Source organism: Pezoporus flaviventris, unplaced genomic scaffold (genome assembly GCF_033815535.1).
Source record: "Pezoporus flaviventris isolate CSIRO_AGI_PZ_B2104156 unplaced genomic scaffold, CSIRO_AGI_Pfla_v1 ptg000029l, whole genome shotgun sequence".
NCBI lineage: Eukaryota > Metazoa > Chordata > Aves > Psittaciformes > Psittacidae > Pezoporus > Pezoporus flaviventris.
In genome coordinates, this window is record NW_026892577.1 from 4,318,228 (window position 1) to 4,343,573 (window position 25,346).

The window sequence follows — 25,346 nt, forward strand, 5'->3', positions numbered from 1 at the left end:
GTAATAAGTTGCAAACTTAAATTCTTCTGTAAAGAATTTAAAGCAGTCTATAACTCTTCTTTAGCCATGATTATTTAAAAAATGTTTAGCAATTGTATTTAACACCCAGACACCCCATCCTTTCACTAGCAGCATATTTCACTACAAATGCTTCACTACTGCTGCATTAGACTTGACTGCTTTTAATAACATTATAGGATCCAATGCTGCTTCTGGTCAACTCAGCCAAAATACTTTCTGGGGTCTCCTAGGCCATGCATGCTAGCAAATATACCACTATGGATGCATTTACTACACTTTATTTCAGCCTACCTGGACAGTTGCAGAGAACAGAATTCTGCTCAGATGTTCATAAGCAGTGTGAAAGGAAAGAAAGCTCCTCTGGCTTAGGGCAAGGTACAGGTGTTTAGCTCATCCTGTACTTTCTGTACCGTATTTCTGAAGCCCTTTGGGTTATTTGATAGTGTTTATGAACAAGGAAAGTTTTAGAAAGAAAAAAACACTCAGAGACGTTTAAAATTGATGCAAAACATCAATTTCTTAATGGCCTCTAGGAAGCTGTCAGCTAGAAATAATTTAAGACATATGAAAAGACCTCCCTCTTCCAGATTTCAAATATTCACTGAACTTCAGTTAGCACTGCTCAAGTACACATACACAAATACATCATCAGAATAAACTAAGATGGCATGATTATTTAGGAGTTTATTAACCTGAATAAAGCTTTACAACCAGGAACCACAGCAATCCATGTCTACTGTTGTAATGTACGCTCCTGCAAGACTTTGCAGTCTCTGGAAACCAATATACTATGAGCTTTTGCCTGTACTGTGCAAACAAGGCATTGAAACCGATTGTGTTCCAGCAGGCTTGCAACAGGTAGCTGACAGAGTCCACCAAACTGTACTCATCTCTGTTAAACACCAGCAAGCATAAAGGTTACTGCCAGTTTCATTGACTTACTGCAATGCCTCACACGAATATGCAGGATGTTCATTAGTTGATGCAGATCACTTTGTATTTTAAAACTAACTATTGTATTAATACTGTCCTGTGATGTGTGACTTCAAGAAAGACCATAGCTGCAAACATGTGGCAATAAACCAAAAGGTTTCAAAAGCCTTTTCAACTTTCCTTTAATAACATGAATTGATTTAATAAAGAAAAAGTTCAACAGCAAAGTCTTTGAAATGCCACCTCAGAAAGGGGGTCAGATTCTTACTTCCTAGTTTCTCTTTCACAGTATGAAAGGCTGCCTGTGTTTTGCCTCATGACTTCTCATTATGGGAGCTCCCATGGATCATTCCTGTTAGCAAAAAGGAATCCACTGACTAAGCCTATCATAGGGCTAACAGGCTGAGCTTACCTTGGGAAAGCACTGCAGGCTGAGCACATATTGACCAACCTAGTTAAAAACATAGCAGCACATAACCAGAATTACACTAGCATTGCTGCTTATTAGATTTCAGATAAAGCTTTTTCATAAGCAAGAACATATTTTAGTTTTAACTTCAAGTTACAATAGTAGCAGATTTTACTTCAAAAATTGTTTCCTATAAGTCTGATATTTGGTTTCCCGAGAACATATAACTGGATTTTCTGAGATCCACTTGCTCTTACTGTTCCAGGAACAGCTTAGGATGACCAGCTTCAGAAAGTCACCCTGTTCTTTCCCTGAACATTTTGGAACACCCTAAACTGCTGTCAGATACAGCAGAGCAAAGGCAGATTACAGTACCCCATTTCGGAAGCAGACGGCTGCAGAACAGGTATGGCTCAATACTTCAACATCGCAGAAACTTCTGAAAATACAATTCAAAAATCCTCTCAAACAGCTATTCAGGTGATGTTCAAAGAGCCTTTGGTAATAACAGAAATAACTCTTTGCCTAGAGGATTACATCTGAACCAGATTGTTTGTGTTTCATTGTATTGACCCACAGCTACACCAACACAAATGAAGAGGCAATCAGAGATGGGAACTAGTTTCATTACCAAAGCTAATGCCGCACACACCTATGCTGTCAGGATTCAAGTGGTTATTCCCAACCCTGTCAGCAAGTGTCTGGTACCTGAAAGGCAGGGGGAAAAATATGGCATTTGTTTTTTTTTTTTTCCTTTTAGGGGGAGAGAGATAAGTAAAGCATTCTAATTAAGAGTTTATATATATATTATAATCACACTTGGAAGGTACAAAAAACTATCTATATGCACTGAATCAAGATAATGGTGTAGTAGACACCACCCCACCCCCCAGTATGTTGTAAACTTAGTAAAAACTAGTACATGCTTCAGTTATGAAAATTAATTGTTTGGAAGAAATGTGGCCATACTTCATTAAGTTTGAAGCCTGTATCACATCTTAAACCCTTCTAAAATTTAAACTACAAGTATCTGCAATTACATCAGAGCAGAAAAGGTAGTATTCCAAAGGTTGCAAGGCATTACCACATGACTAAAAACCATGAGCAGATCTTAAGTTTTAGTTCACCAACAGAAGTGACTGATTCAAGTAATAGTATATGTTAAAATACAGGCAGGTTATAACAAATTGTATTTGTGATGAAGTATTAACTAGTATTTCTACTGGCATCCTAAGGCAACTGATATTTGACTCCATACAATCCATCACTTTACTCATTACATGGTAATAAAGCCTTTCTAATAAAGCTTTCAGATTATAAACACTGATCTGTAAAAAACTGTTATTTACCATTGATAGGCACTATGTAGCGAGACAACTTTAAGGAAGATGTATGCATCACAGTACAGCTTGAATGCACGGTCCTACATAGACACAGGATGTTATTCATCCTTAAGGGGGAACTGGGAAAGAGTAACAGATGAGCGCAGCAATGCTTTTATGCAGCATTTGTAGTATTATGTTCATTTTTCACTAGAGCCTTACCAGGCATGAAACACTAACAAAACCGTACCAGCTTACAATCAACACTCAGATTTCATCCTTTGGCTCCAGTCCTAGTCCAAACAAGGAACACAAAAGATGAAGAACTGCACTGCATTCAGACAACTCCAGTACAATCTGCAGTATGGGAAACATGCTTTGCAACATGAAGAGCTCCATTTGCTTTACTGGACAACTTTTAAAAGACCATTAAATAAAAAACTACAAGTACCAACAGTAGTACAAGACTCTAAGACCACTTTAATAGATGAAGGCAAACCAAACTTAAGTGTCTCTTAAATCTATCATAGCTCAAGTCGATGCATTATATTAAATAAACCCACAGAAAAAGTTGAAAGTATTAACCACTGGAAGACTGTAGATCCAGATCCAAAAGAGTCAGCTGTGACTGGACTGAAGATATGTAGATTTGACACCTTGTTCCCCCATCAAGACAATTCTGCATTATTTTACTGGCACCTAAATCCAAAGGCAAATAAATTCCTGTTGATACATAGAGAAACTTTCGCACCTTGAGAGTTTACTGCAGTCTAAATAGAGTTAATGGATTCAATGTTTATGCCTAACACACACACACAGGAATGCCAAACATTCATCTGCTGAAGTTCCTACAGAACAATGAAAGAAATAAGGATTAATTATAGCAAAATACAATTTGATAACATATTCTTAATAGCTTACTATGGTGAGAGACCAAGATTTTGACTCTACGTTGGAAGGGCAATTCATGAACCACATACTACTTCAGTAAAAGTGGATTAAAGGCATGGAAATCACTTGGCATGGAGATTAGAAAACCCATACCCAGTTATCTCCTGTCGCCCAGGACAGCAGTCTAGGACACACATCATTTTTTTGCCAGGCTTGTTGAAATCAAGGACGCTTTTCGCTACAATAGGGGGAGTCCCAGGTGTGACAATAAATGAGAAGAGATCCCATAGCCTTATATTAAGGTTGTAAGAAATGATTCTTTGCTGGCCAATGACTGTTTGTAACACCTATCTCTTATGTTATCAATCACTGTTTGAGGCACTGAAGTACTGTACAAAGTAGGAATGCAATGGCAGTCCATTTGTTTTTGAAAGCAGAAGCCTGATTACCTAATTCTGCAAGACCATTTTTAGATGTAAATCCTGACTTGACAGAAGCTTTCTGCAGCCTGTTTTAGGTACTTTTGAAGAGACATCCCTTTTCAGTAGTCCCCGTTGGCTCTGTTCCACACATCTCTGGATTCAGCTCTGAGTAACACATCTAAAAATGGTTTACTACAGCAATGGGCATTACAATAGCAAACTCTTCTGGGAGAAATTCATCCCAGCACCTCATTTGGTGTTTTCAAATTGACAGCATATTTCTGAATGAGTTCTAGTTAAACCCTGTATTTTTAGGAAAAGCTGTCGTAATTATTGATTTATATTTTATGGCTTCTGTTACACCGAAAGCCGTATCTAGATTGAAGACGGAAAGGGCCAATATAAATGTCATTTACAAGCAGATCACTGGATAAAGAGTAAAAAAACCCCAAAACCTGGGCTCACTTCCAATTTTTGTCAGTTTTCCTTTGTGTAAAGTGGGATGGGTATCTACTAACATATAAGAAGCATTTTTATAAATAAAGATGAAAATAAACATTACTTAATAGACCATTTCAAATAACTACAAAGCTACTGAAATACTAAATTACAATAATATCTGCTTTCCTCAAAGGCTCCATCTGCACTGTACAGAATTTACTACTTAAATAATGAAAAAATATAATCAGCAAAAGGACACTTCAGAAAGCCTGACTCCATAGACCACAAATGCCACCTAGATAACAATGACTCTTAGATAATACTGGAATAACCTCACTTTGTTAATTCTGACACTTAAGATAAACTGGAGCCTTGCCAGCATTTCAGAAACTTTTGTTGCCACACCATTAGTACAGTAATAACTCAGCTTCACATTACATTGAAGGATAAATCAAATATAACAGTGTTGATTTTCTCTTAACATGCAAACACATCAACAGGATACTTCAGGCAGTGTTCATACAAGAGGAATATTTGTTCCATTACAAAGAATACCTTTTATTCCTTTGAAATCACTCCTTTTAATTTTGATTTGTGTTCACACTATATAACAGACATATTTGCACTGTTCTCTGAGCTCATCACATGTATAAATGCCTAAGACATCACTGCAAGTATTGCTAAAGTAGTATTGTAATTTATGAAGAAAACACTAAATTTCACACATTCACCTTTACTGTAAGCCTCTTTACGCGAACTGATTTAAGATGACCTTTTTTTTTTTCCTTGGAATTAGCAACAAAGTCTTATCAGAAAGGCAGATTAAAGGATTTCAGAATGCTAGAAGTATTGATATTCTCTCCCCTTTGTTATATGCAAGGATGAAATTCCTAGCTAACAACTGGTAAAGAATCACATGCAAAAATCATAGGCATGACTATTTTCAGTAAGATGCATACCTGGCTATGTTCAGTGGCATTAATTCTGCTTTTTTATCTTGAGTTTCTAGAAGCTGCACACAAGAACATATCCTGAGAGTTAATTTCACTTTAAAAATCAAACAGGGTAGTACCGCAGTCTGCCTATGAATAAGCCTACATCATGTATCTTAACATCAGAAAGGATACCTCAGTTATGCACTGAGCACATAAACTGGCTTTTCTCCATCTTTTTCAGGCTGGGGCACCTTTGTAGCAATAGACTGCATCCGTACTACACCTCACCTGTGTGCATGTTCCCGGCACTGTAACTAACAATAGCTACTCCACAGCCTTCTCACCCCCATTCCCCTGCAAAATATACCACTTCACACACCTGTGTTACACACTTTTTTTGTGGTAACACAGGAATGCTGTGTGTCTTGGCTTAACCACAGGTGGAGCTTAGTACCACGCAGCCACTCACTCACTTCCCACCCCCTCTTCCCCAGATGGATGGGGAGGAGAATTGGGAAAAAAGGGTAAAAACCCCTAGGTTGATATAAGAACAGTTTAATAACTGAAATAAAGCATAATAATAAGAGAAAAATAAAGAGAGAAGGGAATAAACCCCAAGAAAACCAAGTGATGCTTGATACAATATGCATTTGAATCATGCAAAAAAGATGATGGCCAGTCCATCCCCAAGTAATGATCTACCCTTTCCAGCCAACTTGCCCAGTTTCTATGCTGAGCATGATGTTCTATGGTATGGAATATCTCTTTATGCAAAAGGTAGCTATATTCATTTTCCCCCTTCTGCTGCTTTGCAATAGTTGTAGAGATATGCTACTTATTCCAGCTACTGCAATGGGCAGGATCTGGCTTAGGCCACAGCTTTTACTCACTGCATTGCTCACCATTTCTCAACTTTCCACCCTTTTATTTATGGCAATTAAATGAAAGAAATTTTATTTACCAGCTACTCAAACTATTCCCTGGTTTTGGTGAGTGGATCAAAATATTTCATAGTATTAATCAGCTATTTGCTACTGAACCTCAGACCACTGTAATCTTGGAAGTGAAAGATCTGGATCTCAACTCAATGCGGGTAGCCTCATTCCCACTGTACAGATCATTTCCAAGGTCCCCGTATCATAGGGCTAGTGATGCATACTAGGCTTTATAAGCAGCAAAGAATTTTTAGATACTTGAGAATTGTCTCATTTGTAGCCTTTTTAAAAACAAAGCTGGTACTATTTGAGTCACTATGGAAATGACCAGAAGTGAACCAAACTGCCATGCCCCTATTAGCAGTGGGGAAGACAACACAACAGGGATGCATAAGCCCTAAGTATTCCCTTAGTCCTCATCAAAGCAAATACTAATCATGACTGCTCACTAAAGCCTTCAATTTCCCAGTTTCCACTGTCTTAAAACTTTACTTCACAGCATCATTTTTATAATATATTCTGTGACAGAAGAGCTTAAAGGATTGCAACATGAACATTCATTTGGCCCTACGTCTCTGGTAATGGGCACTATATGAAATATGAACTCTTAGCTATGATGTATTATCTTTTGCTTAAAAGACAGCTAATTAGCATCATTTGTTAGTGATGAGACAGCTGAATATCATTTCTTGTGTCACATTGACTTCAAGTTGCTTATGACTGCATGAAATTAGTGATAGTGAATTTCTGAAGACAAATTTTTTCTATGTATCTCATAGTTATCAATACACTGTCTTCACTGAAATATCCAGAGGAAAAGGTTACCGACAGTAACACTTAACAAATTATCACATTCATTGTAGATTAAAATATCTACAGATCAGTGGTTCACATTAGTAATATCAGACCACATACAGAGGACAATTTCTCAATTTGTAGCTTAAATAATTCATAGAATCATAGAATAGTTAGGGTTGGAAGGGACCTTAAGATCATCTAGTTCCAACCCCCCTACCATGGGCAGGGATGTGTTCGCCACTTTTGCTTTAAGTATTTGTATGCAATGCTACTGATTCACTTCCGAAGGTAATCACTTCACTTTCCAAAGATGTTCTAGATCATGTTTACTCCCAAGATACAAATACAATAATCACACAAGTAATTCTGTTTGTAAATACTATCATAGTGCAACTGTCAAGAACTGATCTACAAAATGACCACCTCTATTGTGAAAGCCATTAGAACATCCTTTTAACATGGTGACACTTTTGATCACATAGCTTAGTGATCTAACATGCTTAGGAGAAAGATATTTGGGAAGACTCACTTTACAGCACACAATTTCATCATCTCTGGTTGACAACCAGAGCCAGAAAAAAAATGCAGTTTCTGCTATTCAGATGTTTGAACATGTCAATTCTATTTGTTAGCATACTAGCAGACCTAAAGTGTACAGTATAGACACTGTAAGGACTGCAATGTGTAAATAAATCACTGAAAGAAGATGATGGCTTTACGATGTAGCAGGGATTTTTTAATTAATCAGATAAGCACACCTATTTCAAAAAGGAGGCGCTATCTTTTTAAATGAAACTTAATTAGGATTAAGAATAGTAACCAGGTTATTTCCTGAAGATGGAAAAAAAACATGCACTAGGGAGAAAAGTTACATCTGCCTGGACTACCTAGTAGGCTTCAGAAGGGATACTGGAAAAAAATACTAGCATTTCCTGAAGAGAGATAATTTTTAATAGTGGGCTCTCTTAAAGTGCAGCTGGTGCACACAAATAAGAGACTATGATTGACATGTTACCAAGAAGAAAAAGGAAAAACCAAGCAAACAAAAGAAAAAAACATCTTTCCCATTTACTCTCAGTAATAGATATTTGAAATCTACTTTTTCTTTTGTTTCTTCTTTGAAGAACTAAAATAGCATGGCCAATTTGTACAGCATAAAAACTAGCTTTAGCACAGTTCATCTTACCTTTACTGAACTCCAGCCAAGACACCCATCATTAAAGAAGAAAGAAAAGTCTTTTCTCTCCACAGCTCACCAAGTTTCCAGACTGCTTGCCATGGTCAACCATTACTCTTCACACAGAGCTCTTCCCACAGCATCTCTCAACACAGCTCTACAGCCCTTTCAGGAGGAGCTGCAAATTTCCTGTTTACTTGGATCTAAGCTTTTACAGCTGCTGTTTCTAATTGAATTGGTCAAAACTGAGGACAAGGTAAAAGCCTGTGAGTGGGATATTCATTAACCCTTTCTGTCTTGTCACCCTGTGACCTCTGCCTAGTTTACCACAAACCCTCTAAAAAAACCCTCCTAAAATACTAAACTCATCTCACCATACATCAGCCACAAACTCATAACTGTTTTGCAATTGCACAGGCACTGCCAGTATTTAAACACATTCTTTTAAAAGCTCTGTCTATAGTATACCAAGGTACATGTTGCAACTACTAAAATGTGAAGGTTTGTCTCACCAACCTGGTTGCTTTTGGTGATAGTAGGACTGGCTCAGTGGACAACAGCAGTGGATGGTGTTAACCTTGAATTTTAGCAAGAGTCTCAAAACAGTCTCCCACGGTATCTTTGTAAACAAAATTGTGAGATACAGGTGGCCTACAAGTTAGAAGGAAAGTCTGACAGTACAGGATTTGTTCAGTCTTGAATGGAGCTGGCTAAGTTGGGATCCTATGGCTGATTCTGACTATGCCACGCTTTTCTCACAGGGATAAGACAACGGACAGCAGAAAGAAGTTGCAAGAAGGGAGATTCTGATGAGGTATCAGGAAAAGGCTTTTCACAATGAGGGTAGTCAACACCTGAACAGGGGCCAGTGCGTTCATGGAATCACCATCCTTAGAAATATTCAAAACACCATAGGACAGGGCCCTAAGCAATCTGATCAAAGGTGGCTTGACTTTTGCTCAGGGGTTTGGCTCATCCCCAGTCTCTCTGACTGCCGTATGACTACAAGAGGTACCTTCAACATGAATTATCTATTATTCTACCATGCATGATGAATGATGTTTTCTACAGATTAGATTTATCACATAATTCACATTCAGTAAGTAAAAAATGTTGGATTTCAGCTTAACATGCATCCTCCTAACAAGGATCAGTCCTTGGTCCTAGTAATGTAAAGTCTATGACACAGCTGATGAGAAGATGAGGTCTCATGCTGTAAATACTCAGCTAACAAATAGGTGCATTTTTCTGTCAGAAGTGCCTGCCATAGTTATCCTAATGCTGAAACAGGATGGTGTTTGGAGAAGATCTGCATACTGATGAAAATAAGCTGGTTAGAGTTAAAAATGGGCAAGGCAGAGGTGAGCAGAGGAAAGCATTCAGAAGAACCTATAATTACACAGAAGATGTACCAAACAATGATCACTAAAACCCATTGTATAGAAGTGCTTTTGAATTTCTCATTCAGTCCCAGCTCTCATTAAGCAGCATTTCTGAATAATGCTTTCTGCCTTTCCCAGTTGATTTAAAGTTGTTGCCCCAGTTGTTGCTTCCAGTTGTTGTTCTGGAAGATAATGAGTTGATTGTGCTATTATCACCTCTCAGGGTGATTACAGTTCTTTGATATACTTGAGTATTTTAAGCCATTTGAAAAACTATCTGAAACAGAGTAATAGGTTACACCTCAGTAGCAAAGGCTACTGCAGAGATTTCTGTAAAAACATCAGACCTGCCTTTTGCTTTTTGTACTGCCCTTCCTTGGAACATAAATTTGAGGTATCCTCATACTCGGTGGCTAAGACAGCACATCTAAAAAACTGCCTAAGGGGCTGTGATCAAGCCTTTTTTTCTCATCTGGAACAATGGAACTTTTTGGAACAAAACCAGTTCCAAGTACTACAGGTGACGTAAGTTCCTCAGGGTTAGGTAAGTAATGTTCTTGAAGTATTACTTTGTCTGCAGACTTTCAACAAACTTTCCTATCAGTCATCCCAAATTCTAAACAAGTTTCTCTGACTTTGCCCTCTCTCACATGCCAAAACATATATATTAAACAAAACAAAGCATGACATCATGCACTCCTACACTGAATGCACTGGGTTTATGCCATGTTCTGTTGTGAATATCAATGGCTACAGGCAGTGCATATGCAAATTGTAACACTATGTCTAGGCTTTGGGAAATATGGTTTAGACTGAAGGCAAATTTTATCAACATATTACTCAGTGGTCATATTAGGTGTGCCATTTTATTGATGTGAATTTTGTGCATTTTTATGAATATATAGTTGTTGTTTTATATATATATACATGTGTGTGTATATATATATTTGTTGCTCCCAAAGCATCAAAGCATCTTCCTCTATGGCCTCACATTAATTATTGCTTTCCTTTAGAGTCCTATGTTGTTTGTTTGTTCACCCTTTCCAGTTCTCCTCTTACTTCTTTTTCACCCTGAGCATCCTTATATAAATAAAAGTAAGTATTAAGACAAGAAATCTTCATTACAGAAGCTTATTTAAATTTTTCTTTAGCTAGTTATTTTGCAAAATAGCAGCAAACTGGTTATAAACTGTTGCTAGACCATAACCACATTGTGCTTTGAACTTACTTCTACCACTTAATTATATCAGGAAATGAGAAAAATAGAAATTTTTTTTTTAAATATATATCTGCAATTGCTCTGCACTTAACATTACAGACAAATCCACTATTTCTCAATAAATCCATCAGATTAAGTATACTATTTCACTAGTCTAGTTTTAATGATGCTCTAGCAGATATAAGTTGTGCTGGATTTGGAGCTGGTGCAATGCTGCTTTTCTTGAGTTTCAGCAAGTGAGTGATGGGAGAATCTAACTCTGAAAGTACACAGGAGGACAAAACAGTAGATTTTGGAGAGATTTTTATGCATATTCAATTTCTGATGTTCAGCTGGCTCTCTATATATCAAAATGGTAATAGATTTTCTTTCTTTAAAATATTCTTCATGCGAAAAAAAAGAGCACTTTACACATCCATATGCCCAGAAGAAAATGATCTCATTAGATCTCATTGCCAAAGTCATGTCAGCACCTCTTGGTATATTTAGTGGTGATCTTAAAGAGTGTCCTACACTTGTGTGTTTTGTGTTGCAAAGTAGAAATTATGTTTGTGAGTCATTGGATAATGTTCTTCTTTTCTGCACATAAACTGGCATTTAAGTGTGTTCAGAAGGGTACACTGGATTCCTTCTGATTCCTACAATTTGAAAAATTTCTCAATATAAAATAAATTACTTGTCCACTTTTACAAAAGCCCAGTGGCTTTTCCTTTAATAGCCAGTAAGTCGTTTATGGAACAGAATAACTTTATTTATTAACTTGAGCTGATTCAATACTTACACATCTTTTTTAAAGCCCTAAACAGTTGAGACAAGTAGCTGACAGCAAGTGTCTCTTTTAAACTTCCCAGTTACTTATTGAAAGCTGGATAACAAAGATAAGAAAAAGGTCATCTTGTCAAGGGTATACTATAAGGAGTAGCACCTGGAAAGGCAAAATTCTACTTTAAATAGCTTTCCAATAATATAAATAGGTACTAAAGGTGAAAAAAGCGAAATTTTATTTCATACGTATCTGTTAAAAACTTTACTGCTTCACACTAATGAACAATAATGTTTTACAGACTTGGTTTTAGGAAGCTCTAATAGGTTTGTAAAATACACTATATTCATAACTGGAAGTGATCACATATCACAAATACTCCTTAGTTTTTAAAGGATTTCCTCTTGCAGATATTTCCCTGATACGAAGTTAGTGATCTTCCCAATATCACTGCAGCCTCACTGCCTTTGTAATATCTGCTTTACTACAGCTTCTACTTTACTGCCATATACCATTGGTAATCTTTTGATTTCTGAAAGAAATTATGGCTCCTTTAAGACCATTGAAGTATAAAACCATTGGGTCCTACAGTCCTGACTGAGCCCACTAATTTTTCAAATTCTAGTATTATGGTATTTTCCATAATAAAAAAACATTGTTGAAATTATTACTGAAGCTTACACTATGCGATGATTCTACTTCTGTTTTGCTAAAGCTAGTGAATGGAATCCATGCCCTATAACTTCTATAACCCAGCCTCCTCATAGCCTGTTTGACATCTCGGGTTCCTCACACCAAAGAAGTGATCTAGTCTGCCTGTAATTACTACCATACCTTTCTAAACAATCAGTGTCAAAATGAAAACTGCCTCTCTCAATATGCAGGGGGAAAAACAGGACTCCCTCAATACCAGAAAGACAAGGACCTGATGGAGTGGGTCCAGAGGAGGACCACAAAAACGATCAGAGGGATGGAACGCCTCTCCTTTGAGGAAAGGCTGAGAGAGTTGGGATTGTTCAGCCTACACAACAGAAAGTTCTGAGCAGACTTTATTAAGGCCTCTCAATACTTAAAGAGGGCTTATAAGATGGAGACACAGTTTAATAGGGCCTGTAGCGATGGGACAAGGGGCAATGGTTTTAAACTAAAAGAGGGGAGATTCAGGCTGGATGTGAGGAAGAAATTTTTTACAATGAGGGTGGTGAAACACAGGTTACCCAGAGAGATGGCAGATGCTCCATCACTGGATACATTGAAGGTCAGGTTGGATGGGGCTATGGGCAACCTGATTTAGATGAAGATGTCCCTGCTTATTGCACGGAGGTTGGACCTTTAAAGGTTCTTTCCAACTCAAAGAATTCCATGATTCCTCTGAGAACACTGGGAACATGAAGAAATGCTGTGCAGCACACTTATATTAAATTTCTCCAGCCCTGATGGACATATAATGAGTGGGACCTGAATTTGCAGAATACACATCAGAAGAGTGATCCAGGTAACGAGAAAGCTCAGCTTCAGGTTCTACTGAGTCCAGGGGGTTCATGGTCTACCTAAACAGGAACACGATATATCCTTTTTCTTGAAATTAAGCCACCATGCAACCAGAAATTCAAGAGCTGTGACATAAAAAGAACAGTAGGTAGATCCAAAGTTAGACACGGATATGGGAAGTGCAAAATCGGTAGCTCTGGATCCTGCCCACAGGGAACACTTTCCTACTTTTCCCTTCCGGAGGAGTACCCAGGTTATCCAAGCAGTCAGATTCCCTTTTGTCTGCTCTTCATCACCTGATCAATCCGCTTCTGTAGCTATAAAATAAGAGTATGCTCCCACAGGATGGCTAGGGCTATATAGGTATAGTCCCCCTTGGGCTCACTGGTTTCTTAGCTCATGGACAAATACTATCCTCACTATATTACTGCACAAAAGGTGGCCATCTTCAAAATGAGTTTAGTTGTAGCCCTGACCAGAGACAATATTTTAGTCTTTCCTGTGGACTTAGGCAAAGCTTAGCCAATAAATCTCTGAAAGCCGAGTCTATAGACCAAGTAGGAAAGTGCCTGCTGGGAATAGTCTTGGGAAGTAAGCAAACTGGATCCTCTCTGACTCTTAGGTGAGGTTTAAGCATCTGCTGTCCAAGGCAGGTGCACTGCCTTCTATGCAAAGAATTCATATCTATTTCGTACTCAAATTTAGTGTGATCAAAGTTACACAATGATAAAACTTGAGTGAAAACTGGCATAACCTATTAGATTACCTAACAATACATGCAGGTCATCAAGTTCTGTGAAGAAAAGCAAAGGCACTGACTGTACTGTTGTTTCCTGTCTGCTGCAGTTTCAATATGTGTTGCTGTTGGCAGGAAAAACTGAAACTCAAGTAGAGAGCCAGGCATGCAGGTAATGTCTCTGAAGAAAAGCTAAGGACTACAGGCTGCCAAATATTAAGTAAGATTATAGAGTAGCCAGTTCCACCCGGAACCATGAGAAATAGCTGATGAAATACTACAGTTTCTGTATGTATTTCTCCTTTCCTTTTAAAGTGAGAAATGTCCTACTTTAAAGATGAGAAATAATTTTTGATCTAAACCCAAAGAAATACTAAGAAAATATATGTAACTAGAAAGAGCAGCCTGTCAGAGAACGGCGTGTGCAAATCAGGTACACAGAAATGCCCAGTCAATCAAGCAATGAAAAATGTCAGTCTATGTGCTTTTAGTTAGTGTGATAGCAAAATTATTTGTGTGCTTTGGTATGTTCAGTTTTTAAACAATTCTGGAAAAATCTCATTGTCATGTATTTGCTAACCAAAGGCAAGATTCCCATAAGCAAGCCTCATTCAAAGACAATCCCAGAGGTACGTACATATATATTTTGGTTTGCATTCACTGCATTTTGTGCCTTTATGAAATAGGATGTTGGAAAAATTGTATTTATAAATTTTAATGAGCAAGGACATGTACAGTTTCATTATTCATAACATTTACAGACACATCTAAACACTTCTGCTTTAAAACAATCAGAATATTTATTTTGATACTTTCAATTTGCAACTAGGCGTAATACAGTAATTTAACAATTTCTATTCACAGCGTGCCAATAGCACTGAAACACCTACATTTAGCCAGTCAGCCAAAATTCCTGCTAATTGTTCCTATTGAGCATGAAATTTGTTGGCAATTTTGTGCAACACAAATCATATATTTCTATCCAAACAACTTCTGCAGTCATCTGATTACGTGGTGCATATGCCAAATACATTTTGTGAAGCGGAAAGATACATTTTTATCAAAAATCCTGCTCAAAAATCAGGTTTTCAGAACTAATTGTGCATTCACAGTTCCTACAGCCCATACGTCAATAAGCAGAGGCTTGACTCTTGTTAGAAGGCATCAACCTGCATATAGACAAATTTCCTATACATCATGTTTAAGGCACTCTGACAATGTCTGTTTGCCATGAAAGTAAACTGACTCAACAGAAATAAGCAAGCAAATATAGGGATTAAAAATGTGTTTTCTGTAAATTTAGAGACTGGAAAAATTCCAGAACCAAACTAGAATTTTTAGAAACTTTAAGTTAAGGACTCTGTCAAAACATCAACAAGTTTTAAGGTGTTAGTATATATTTTAGCAATAAACACACACACACACACAAATTTGGTCTGTATGAAAAAACAATGTGGCTTACTCCAGGAGCATCTCTCTGATTATTTTTAGACTTCCCATATGCTGAAAGAGAAAACTGTTACTTAGATATCTCAAAATATTGTTAACTTGATTCTGTGCAAGGAATGGAACATCCGTACACTTTACATTGACTCGAGTTAATATACATACACACAAAAAAAATCATAGCTGTGATCAGTATGCATGAGCAACTAGTTTAGGTATTTGTTCTAAATCACAGGCTCAGAACATTTGCATAGTGCTAGACATAAATTTAAAGAGCAGCAACAAAATTCTTACGCAAATGTAAAGATATTTAATTGGGCTACATTATTGTATATGATCACTGAATTAAATGAAGTGAAATCTAAAAATCTGATTTCCTGAAAAAAGGTTCATTATATAAGGAAGAAGATATTGCAAACCAAATATTGCTGCTTTCAGGTAAACACTTTAATAGAAGAACTACCAAATGCTAATTTTACATCTGATATAACATCCCTCACACGTCATCACCAAAGGGTACCGAAGGTGAGTAAATCCTTTGCAAAGATGAAAAATAAGATTTGAAGGTAGGATTCAAAATAAAGTGCCTCAATAGTTTAGGAGAAAGTCTTCCAGTTGAATAGGACTGAGGGTGTGGGCAGAGAAGAATGCAGTGAACCCTCAAGGTCAAAGTGTAGCACAAGATAATGGTGCTCTTGAGGCAGTGGACAGCAAATTTAGCATGATCTTTGAGTAATACAGAAAAACAGAAAATGTTATTCAGTATAGATTCTTATCTTCAGAGTCAGGTGTATCATCTGACTATATTTCTCTGAAATCTAGTACTATAGGCTGCATGGATTTTGAAAGGCTATAAATATGGTAATGCACTGGTTAAGACAAAAAATAATTACATCATGAACACAGGCTTCAAGGAGAATATTGAAACTATTTCAGAATGGATTGGAGATCATGTTAGGCAGACCTGTGGTCATGGAGAGACAAGGGGGTCAGGATGACTTAACAGTTTCTGATCTTACAAGAAAACTGAGGCCATAAATCAATGAAGATAACAGCAAAAGTGAAGAGAAGGGTCAGAAATATTCAGTAACAGAAAAACAATAGTCCAATGAAGATAATTAAACTGTTCAAACAAGAAAAATTGAATATTTTCAGAGAGCATGCAAAAGGAAGATCTAGGCAGCAATCAAAACAATAATAAAGACAGCGCTGAGAGAAGCTAATGCAGCTATGATTCATGGTACCTGGGAAATGTTTGTCCAACCTGCTCTAAAAAGCTTACAATAAAAGAAATTCCATCATCTCCTCAGGCAGTTGCTTCCAATGATTCAGCTTTATTATGAGAAGCTTTTCCTGATATCCAGCCTAAACCTCCTCTACTATAATTTAAGTCCATTACACCCTTGCTGCCTATAGTGCACATAAAGAAAAGACTGTTGCCCTTCTGTTTGCTACTAACCTTTTGCATGTTTAAGGTTATTATTTTGACTCCTTTCAACAGTCTACTCCAATTTCCTTGACTTTTCCTTGCACTTATACTATCTAAATCTGATTGCTCACATTGTTCTCAACTAAATTCTCTCTTCTCTTGGTCTCCTTGAGCTCCATTGCCACAGGCAAGACACAGTACTTAGTTAAGCCCCTTCCAGTTGCCAAGCAGAGTTCAGCTTACAGACATAACACATGGACAATATGGCTAATCCAAATCTGGAATTAGCATGAGGTTAAAAAAGAAACATGAAAAAAAAAATCCAAAAAGTTTGTTAGGAAAAAAAAAAAAATAGTTAGGAAAACTACAATTACACTCAAGGATGAGAGTTCTAAAAACAGCGACTCAGCACATGCACATCCAAAGGCTTTGAAGGGGAAGGTTACAAAACAACCCCAATGAAACCTGCATTTCTGAATGACATTAAAAAGAACAGGGTAGGTCTAACCTGCTTCCTTGAATCCAGCTACAGCTTTTGCAATCCCTGGCATCATTCAGAACAACCTGGAACTTTTTGTGTGTGATCATGGCTGAAGTTGCTCACAGTCTGTATCTCGCACTTGGCATCATAGCTTCCTCAGCACTAAGCATGATAAAGATAGATTAAACAGTGAAACTATCCTTACCCATCCAGGAGAATGTCTGGTTTACCCATATGATAGTGTGGGATAACGTCTACTTATCCCACCACAACAATAAATATTTGATCATATTTAAAACAGAATTTATAAGAAATATTTAATATACTAGTATCTTCCTTGACATTCCCAAAGTTCAGCTCTCCAAAAACCTTGCATGAGCAACATATGCAACTATATAAATTATACAGCATGACTTTAAAGTAAAGAAGTGCAAGTATAATGGCCTTTGATAGCTCCTGTTGCCAAATATGTATTGCCTTTTGGCCACTGGAAACAAGATGACAGTTCTAGGGACAAATTCATCATGGCCTTAAATAAATCATTACTTCCTCACAAGGAGACTCAAGTTATCCTCTGACACTAAGACTAAAATTAGGAACTGAGAATATCAAGGGGCAGTCTGATGACTTGTAACACAGTTGGGAAGAGTCTGTTCCTTGATATTAGACATTATGTCATCAAAATAATGCAGGTGTAATGTTGATGAAGAATACAACTTCTTTAATTTTGTACGATTACGTTCCATTTATTTGTAAATCAAGCTAAAAAGTTCTGACATATTATTGGCAGGAGAAACCAGAAATCAGCAAAGCTGATAAGTATAAATTCCAACTACCTAAACCTCACAAACCCCTGCTATAGGTTTTTCATGTGTTTTAATGAGTCACTCTGATTTCCAATAGCCATTTTGGGTATAATGATAGCTACCGGTGTTGGTGCACACCTTTCAAATCTTTTACTTAAATAAATGAGAAATAAGGGCTTATATTTGCTTCATACTTCTCAGAGATGCCTGAAATTCAAAACTTAATTAATGTACCATAAATATTACTTAAGGCTTTCTAGAAAAACAAAGATGGGTTTTAGTTGAAATTCAAAATTCTTGAGATCATCTCACCTTGTCAGAAGTAGAGAACAATCTACTGTCTGTGACAACTCTACAGGAAACTCAGTAACTTGATGGAAAAACGACTGAAAGATTTACTGCATTTTTTTAATGCAGAAATAATTGTTAAAGAACATCGATTTGCAAAAAAAATAGATATCTACTACTGTAAAGATAACAAATGGATGATCATCATAAGAGCAAATCTGCACTTGGTTCTTAATGCAGGCAACAGCACATCTGTCTTTACTCCAGCAGATGTAGCATAGTGGATGCTACTGACCAGAGACTTAGCATGACCATACATTAGAGTTTACAGTAGTGCCCAACTTAGATCTCAGGCCTAAAGAAAAAGTCTGTCCCTGTTTCAAAAGAAATCCATGGGCCTTGAATGGGCTGAAAAATACCCAGGACTTAGGCAAAGCAGGGCAGAAAAAAAGCCCACCACATTTATATTTGTTTTTACCTAACCTAGAGATGAAGTAAAATGACTGTCAGCAGCACAGAGGAAGTGACTCTTCAAAAGTGAGTAGTGGAAAACAAAGTTGCCTAAAGGAGGCTTATAATACAAAGATAGCTTAAACAATTTAGCTTTTGGGAAATACTGAGCAGCAAAAAGCAACCAGGTCTGGAAATGACTTAGATGTCTAGAAAAAAAGACAAGAAAGGAATAAAAAAACTTTTAATACTAAGGGCACTGAGTGTCAGGAAGCATTGTATCTATTGATCTATGATGCTATCGCATTTTTTTCTGATTCTGGCACTGAAAAAATTAAGGTGGTATCAAAAAATACCACAATATTTTCAAACTCTCTGGACAAGGTGCTTCTGGTGTTCTCTTGCTCTGCTCCTAACAGTCTGTGTGCTATGTGAAACTGCTAACAAAGGGACCTTAGGAATTCTTTCTCTTCTTTTACCTGCACACCAGCCATTTCACTGTAGCCTGCCCTGGCTGTTTCTTTCTTGGGATCTACAGGTTCACTGCCTGCTCTTTTCCCTCCCAAGAGGGAGGGAAGAAGAATGAGAGGTGGTCTGCCTCCATCCTCACCTTCTCTTGTAAGAACTCATACAGATTTCACCACTTTGAAGTAGGGAAAGCAATGGAGGCAGATAAAGATGCAAATTAATGCTGGTATTGGTATAAACAGTATAATAGGATAATTGTGCACAAGATTAGTATCATGAATATCATGCCACAGCAGGAGTAGGTATTACTTCACAGATTTAGAATTAGGATACTATGATGCTATCAATATCATTAGCAAGACAGTGATTGATACCAAAGGGGAAGGAGTGCAAAGGAAAAACTAAGTTTGATTTCTTCTGTGTTAAGTTTAAGCTGACAATAAGATATTTAATAGTTGATGTAAGGCCAACATGACAGCACGGATGACAAGATGAGACTTGTTAGTGTCATGTTGTGATTCGGTTACACAGAAAGGTAGCCTGAGGAGGTAAAAGGTTGACGAATAACATGGTTTAATTGGGAAGAGCAAAGGCTATTGTCAGTGACTGAAACCACACTGAGACAGCAGGAAACAGGAGTAATATGATGCATGTTAAAGTTTTTTGAAGGAGTTAATATCAAGTGCTGCCATTTTGTTGGCAAAACATTAAGAAAGATAGACTGGCTGGTAAAGACTCCAAAGCAGAAAGAGAGCCCAAAGTAACAGATTCAACTCTCTCCTGTAATGCTTTCAAGATTTTATTCTAATCTGTTGCAAATTGCTGCTGACTGAAAATAGACCCAAATATATCAGTTGTGTTGTAAGTATCTAAAATAGGCCATCATTTTAAGTACACTATTCATACTCTTATTTTCTTAGATATGCTTTCCAAACACTGGGCAAAATGCGCCTTACTACTGCACACTAAAACTCTACAGCAAAAAAGCTGCTCTAGATATTTACAAATAAATGCAAATAATAAAACAATAGCTAACCAAATGGCATACTGGAATTACCATGTAGATAATTGTATGAATACTGACATGTACCAGACCATCAGTATTAATTTAGGACACCAGCTGCACAAAACCTTGTAACCCCAATGACATTAATGAACAGCGGTCTTACTATGCAGTTGAATGGGAGGCTGGTAGTAATATCTGGAAGAGTTCAAAGACAAGTGCCTAAAGGACCCATGGATCAATACGCTGCCACTGGAAGTGCTGGAGTTATTACAATGTCAATAAAAGTATATCAACAATGTCCAAAGTATAAATGAGCAACACAATGTCAATAAAAACGTGAGGTGAGGGAATGCAGGCCTCCAACATTAATATTGGAACCCCTGGTATATCAGTGGAAGATCTTCACAATGCCAGTGGGAACATTTTGAAGAGAGTTACTGTATATTCCTCATTTCTACCAAAAGATGTCTAACTTTAAAAGATCCCAGTGGGCATCAGGTATCACAGGATCATTAAAATAGTTTCATGATTCTAAATATAACAAAATGAAGTTACAGCTACTTCATACTCTCCTATTGTTTAATCACTGCACCCTGGAAACACATGTATGACTCAAATTCCCTACAGTCTGAAAGAGAGCTGAGAATGAAGAACAGAGTAGCTACTATAACTCTCAGTGTCCTTTTGCAAACTGAATGTAGGCTGGGAATAGAAGATTAATATAGCTCTTTCTTAAAGAATATACATCAAAGGATAATCAATACTTTGATCACATTCATTTAATCCTCAGCACAATGCTTTGTTTTGATATAGATCAGCATATTGTAATTCCAAGGAAACTTTGAATGAACTTCATTCTGTGTATAACTGTGTATTCATTAGGAAAAAACACTATGCAAATTGAATACTAAACAATTACTATAAAATGCTAGACTAGAAGAAAAAGCTAAAAAGCCCCTGTAAAATATAATTAAAATATTTTAGCATCTATGTCTTTGAGTGCTAAATAACAGATATAAGAAAATGTGCCAATTAACTTGTGATGTTTACTTCTAAAGTTTAATTAAATAATCAGTACGTACAGAATTAAGAGTTTGGATGCCTCAGCTCCCACTCATTGCCTCCCTTTGAAAAGACAACAGACAAAATGTTCCCAGATACCAGTGCTGAAACAATGAAATCACATTCAAAAAGAGTTAACTTTTAACTACAGGGTAATGTGCCCTCAGCCTGGGGAGCTGGAGAGGCCTTCTGTTCCAAGATAAAAGCAGATAGAAATATGGTGACATTGGCGAAGAACGTGGGGGTTCTAGTATTTGGTTAGAAAATAACAATGCCTCTTTAAAGAGATATGGAATTTCTATTCACTATCTATTCCAAGTACTTAAATTATGCCAGCCATAACAATTGTGATTGCTTCCCATACAATAGCAGGACAGAGCACCTCAATTTGTAAGTACTCAAGAACTGATTCTTTTTCTTTCTGCCATGCATCTGTTTCTCACATTGCTCACTTCTCCAGGAACCTTAAAGATTTCATAGAGTGTATTTAATCTTCCATTGAAAGAGGCTATTGAGAAAAGTAAGAGAAGCTTTGAATTTAAGAGGAATCGGCAGCAGTGAAAAGAGAAGTACAATCCTGAAAGATTTCAGAGCTATCAGATCTCATTGCCAGGTCCCACCATAAATAAGATAAAGTAATAATTGTAAACACAATATTGTAAATAAAAGTAAAAGAATAAAGGATTACGATCTACCAAAAGCCCAACCTAGATTAGATATTATTATCTGCATATTGTAATTCTCCTTCTATTTTCAGGTGAAACTTCCAGAATCCATTTCATGCATTATTACACTATTCCAATATCACATTGCTTTGCATATTATTATTTCTTTTCCAATGTACTGCAATTACAATAAAAGAATGCAGTAATGTAGCCATTATCTACTAACAAAACTATGCAATATACTCTGTATTCTTTAAACCTGTACATGTAAAGCCCAACAGCAAAATTCAACCCACAGCCACATTATTAATTTGCTCGTTTGTTTGTTGTAATCTCTGTTAATTAAGACGGATGTTAACTAGGGGCACCGTGTACTTGAAGGACTGTGCATGAGGTCTGCATCCTTCTTAATGCCTATGTCTTGCATTCCCTCAGCTCACATCCATCACGGAAGGACTGCCAGGTGAGCTGACTGTCACTCCAGCGCAAGCTAATAGATTCTCCAGTGGCTTTTGATAACAGCTCATGCCATGCTATTAAAACTGTGCCTTGAAAATGGCATAACATACATAGCTGAGGCTTGTCAGCGCCAGGTAATCAGATGCTGCTTGGTTTCAGAAGCAGATGCAGATGAGACTAGCAATGTAAATATGCAAATCACAATGGTCCCTTGTCAGCACCACTGTTCCTACCTCTAATGGCCCTCGTAGAAAGTCTGTTTGCTCAGCTCCTACTTCCAGTGCTACATCGACAGAAGCAAAGGGGCGGCTGGCCATCTGCTGTCGCTCCCGCATAAGTTGCTGATGAGGAAAAAATGATGTTTTAACAAAACATTAAAAAATGCACCAGATATTAGTCTGCCCTACCATACCTCCCATTATAACACAAGAATGCAAATGGCATGCAAACAGTCATATTTGTAACATTAAAGGGAGAAAGTTATGCTAAATTTTCATCATCTATGTTTACTCGAAAACTGAGCCCGGAGGGCTTACGTTGCCTACTAATGGTCATGCAGCTTGAACTCTGATGAAATCTCCAAATGAAAGCTTCCCTAACTGACAGTTCACTCTAAATAACTTTGCTATTTGTGCAAGTCGCAAGCAAACATGGGAAACAGTTGGAAAAAAATAGCTGAAGTCTAATTCCGCTGGTAATGCATGCATTACAACACCTGCCAAGAACAAGTCCACTTGGCCTTCAAATTTTCATACTTCACTACTAAGCCAGATGGAGTTAATAGTGTCAGGACTCATAATTTTATGCATTATCTTTTCTGCAGTTACTTAGAGATGAAGAATAATGTGTCAGGACTGGGGAGACTGCATCAGTGTATTTGAATGCAATCAGCTATGCTCACAGAGCTTGTATAATCCCTTCCAATCATACCCGTGCGTACAGAAGTCCCAAGGAAAACCACAAAGCTAACTCATATTTCTTCCTCAATCTGTAATTATAATGCTTATTAAACCATGATGAATAAAAATGATGACCAGCACTAGATATTACAGATCTTACTTCAGTGGTTCTGTGCAACTAATAAAAGCATTATGAAATATTTAAAGTGAATGAGTCGTACAATTAAAGTCGTGCGCTTCTTCAACTGAACAGGATGTCATAGCATCTTGAAGAAACAAAATGCTTGCAAAAATGTTTTATTACAAAAGATCTAAGATTCATTTCCTTTATAATGTCTCTGGAAAGCTTAAACCAGTAGAAATTGGTATTTGAAAGTAAATTACACTAGCACTGTGATGTACCGTTCATAAAAGCCTTTGAAATAATAAAAGGTATGCAAGCAAATATTTGCTGACAGCTTCATAATAAACATTCTTGATTTAAGGTCTGTTACAAAGAAACAAGCTCATTTTGTAATACTTCCCATACATTTGTTCTTGACTTGCATTTTAAGATTGTCTGTAGAAATCTAAAGAAGCACTCCTAATGTTAAAATCAAAACAGTACAGTAATCTCCTAAAGCATACCCAGTACATTCCTAAGGCTTGGTTTTTATAAACATGCAGTGTATTTGTCAGCAAGCACCTGTACAAATGGGCTCCCATTATATTATACCAAAAGGATAGTTGATAATGTCTGTGTGTGAAACTACATGGTTTATATTCAGAATAAATAAAAGCCTAGTATGAATATCTAGATGGTTAAAATTTATGTTTTTAAAAATAAAACTGCTGGTGTCTGTATACTGATTTACGTCAGTACTGATTTGCATCAGTACAATATATTCATAGATTTTACAGCAAGAAAGAACTACTGTGACCCTCCACTCTTACCAACAACTCCACAAAGAAATTTAAAGCATAAAATACTGAGTCACTAAATGCTAAAATTTAGTGTATCTAGCTGTTTTCCTTCCTGAAAACAAACCAAAAACCAAAACCTAACAAAAAATAAAGAAAACAATGCTGTTAGCACATTCCTGCCACATGGAACTCATTACAGTATTGTAAGTCTACAGAGCTATTGGCTAATGCTTACTTTTAATGAGAAAACAAACGTTGTTTTAAACAAATAGAATTGCTTGAGGAAAGCTCTTAAATGAGCAGAATTACCTACACTCCAAATGCACAAACAATTATTTAGAAGATTTACTTAACGCAGACTACAAGGGAACGTGTATTTGATATGCTCTGTGTTTTTTACGGCTAGCAGGTTTCTTCACCTCTGCTCCCGGTCATGCATTCCGTAAAACCTTTTCATTCACAAGGCAGCCACTGTGATTTTGATACTCCTTGGGAAGAGCACTATGAAGATTTTTAATTAGCTCTGTAAACAAGAATGAAAACTTTAAAATGCTCAGCTGCCCATGAAACGCTGCAGAGTTTGGCAGCTGAGCACTTGCACATCAAAGTGCTCCTCTCTGATGGAGCTCCACTCTGATGGAGCACTATTACTGCTTTTTTTTCTGTTCAGCATTTTAAAGCTCCCTGTAACATGCAGAACACAAAAAATAATATGCAATCAGGAATACAGACAGATACTACGATGTTTAAAATTAGCTTTGTGGCTGGAAAAGGTCATTAGCTCCACCATTTTCAATTGCCCGTGTATCAAGACTGGGACAAAGGCGAAGTTCCAGTTACAAAAATCCTTGTGAGTTAGATTATCGCATGGCAGGTGGCATTCAGGTGTGACACCCTGTGCTCCAGTCACACACGGGGCAAATTCCTGTGATTCACTCGTAGGCCAAGAAATAGGGAAACTCTTTGAACATGGGTATTTTGAAGCCTAGAAGCATGCAACTGGGGAAGAGAAAGCTATGGGGAAATCTTCCAGCAGCCTTCTGGTACATAAAGGGGCCAACAAGAAAGCTGGAGAGGGATTTTTTACTGGAGCAAATAGCGACAGTACA

General features: G+C 37.2%; 1 protein-coding gene across 1 annotated transcript in view; it reads right to left on the bottom strand.

Annotated features, from left to right (window-relative positions):
* Positions 1-25,346, bottom strand: part of ATRNL1 (attractin like 1) — a 507,305-nt gene that overhangs the window by 107,240 nt on the left and 374,719 nt on the right. Inside the window, exon 27 of the mRNA XM_061458665.1 lies at positions 22,669-22,776. Coding sequence (XP_061314649.1) covers positions 22,669-22,776 — 108 coding nt within the window. The remainder of the gene's footprint in view (positions 1-22,668; positions 22,777-25,346) is intronic.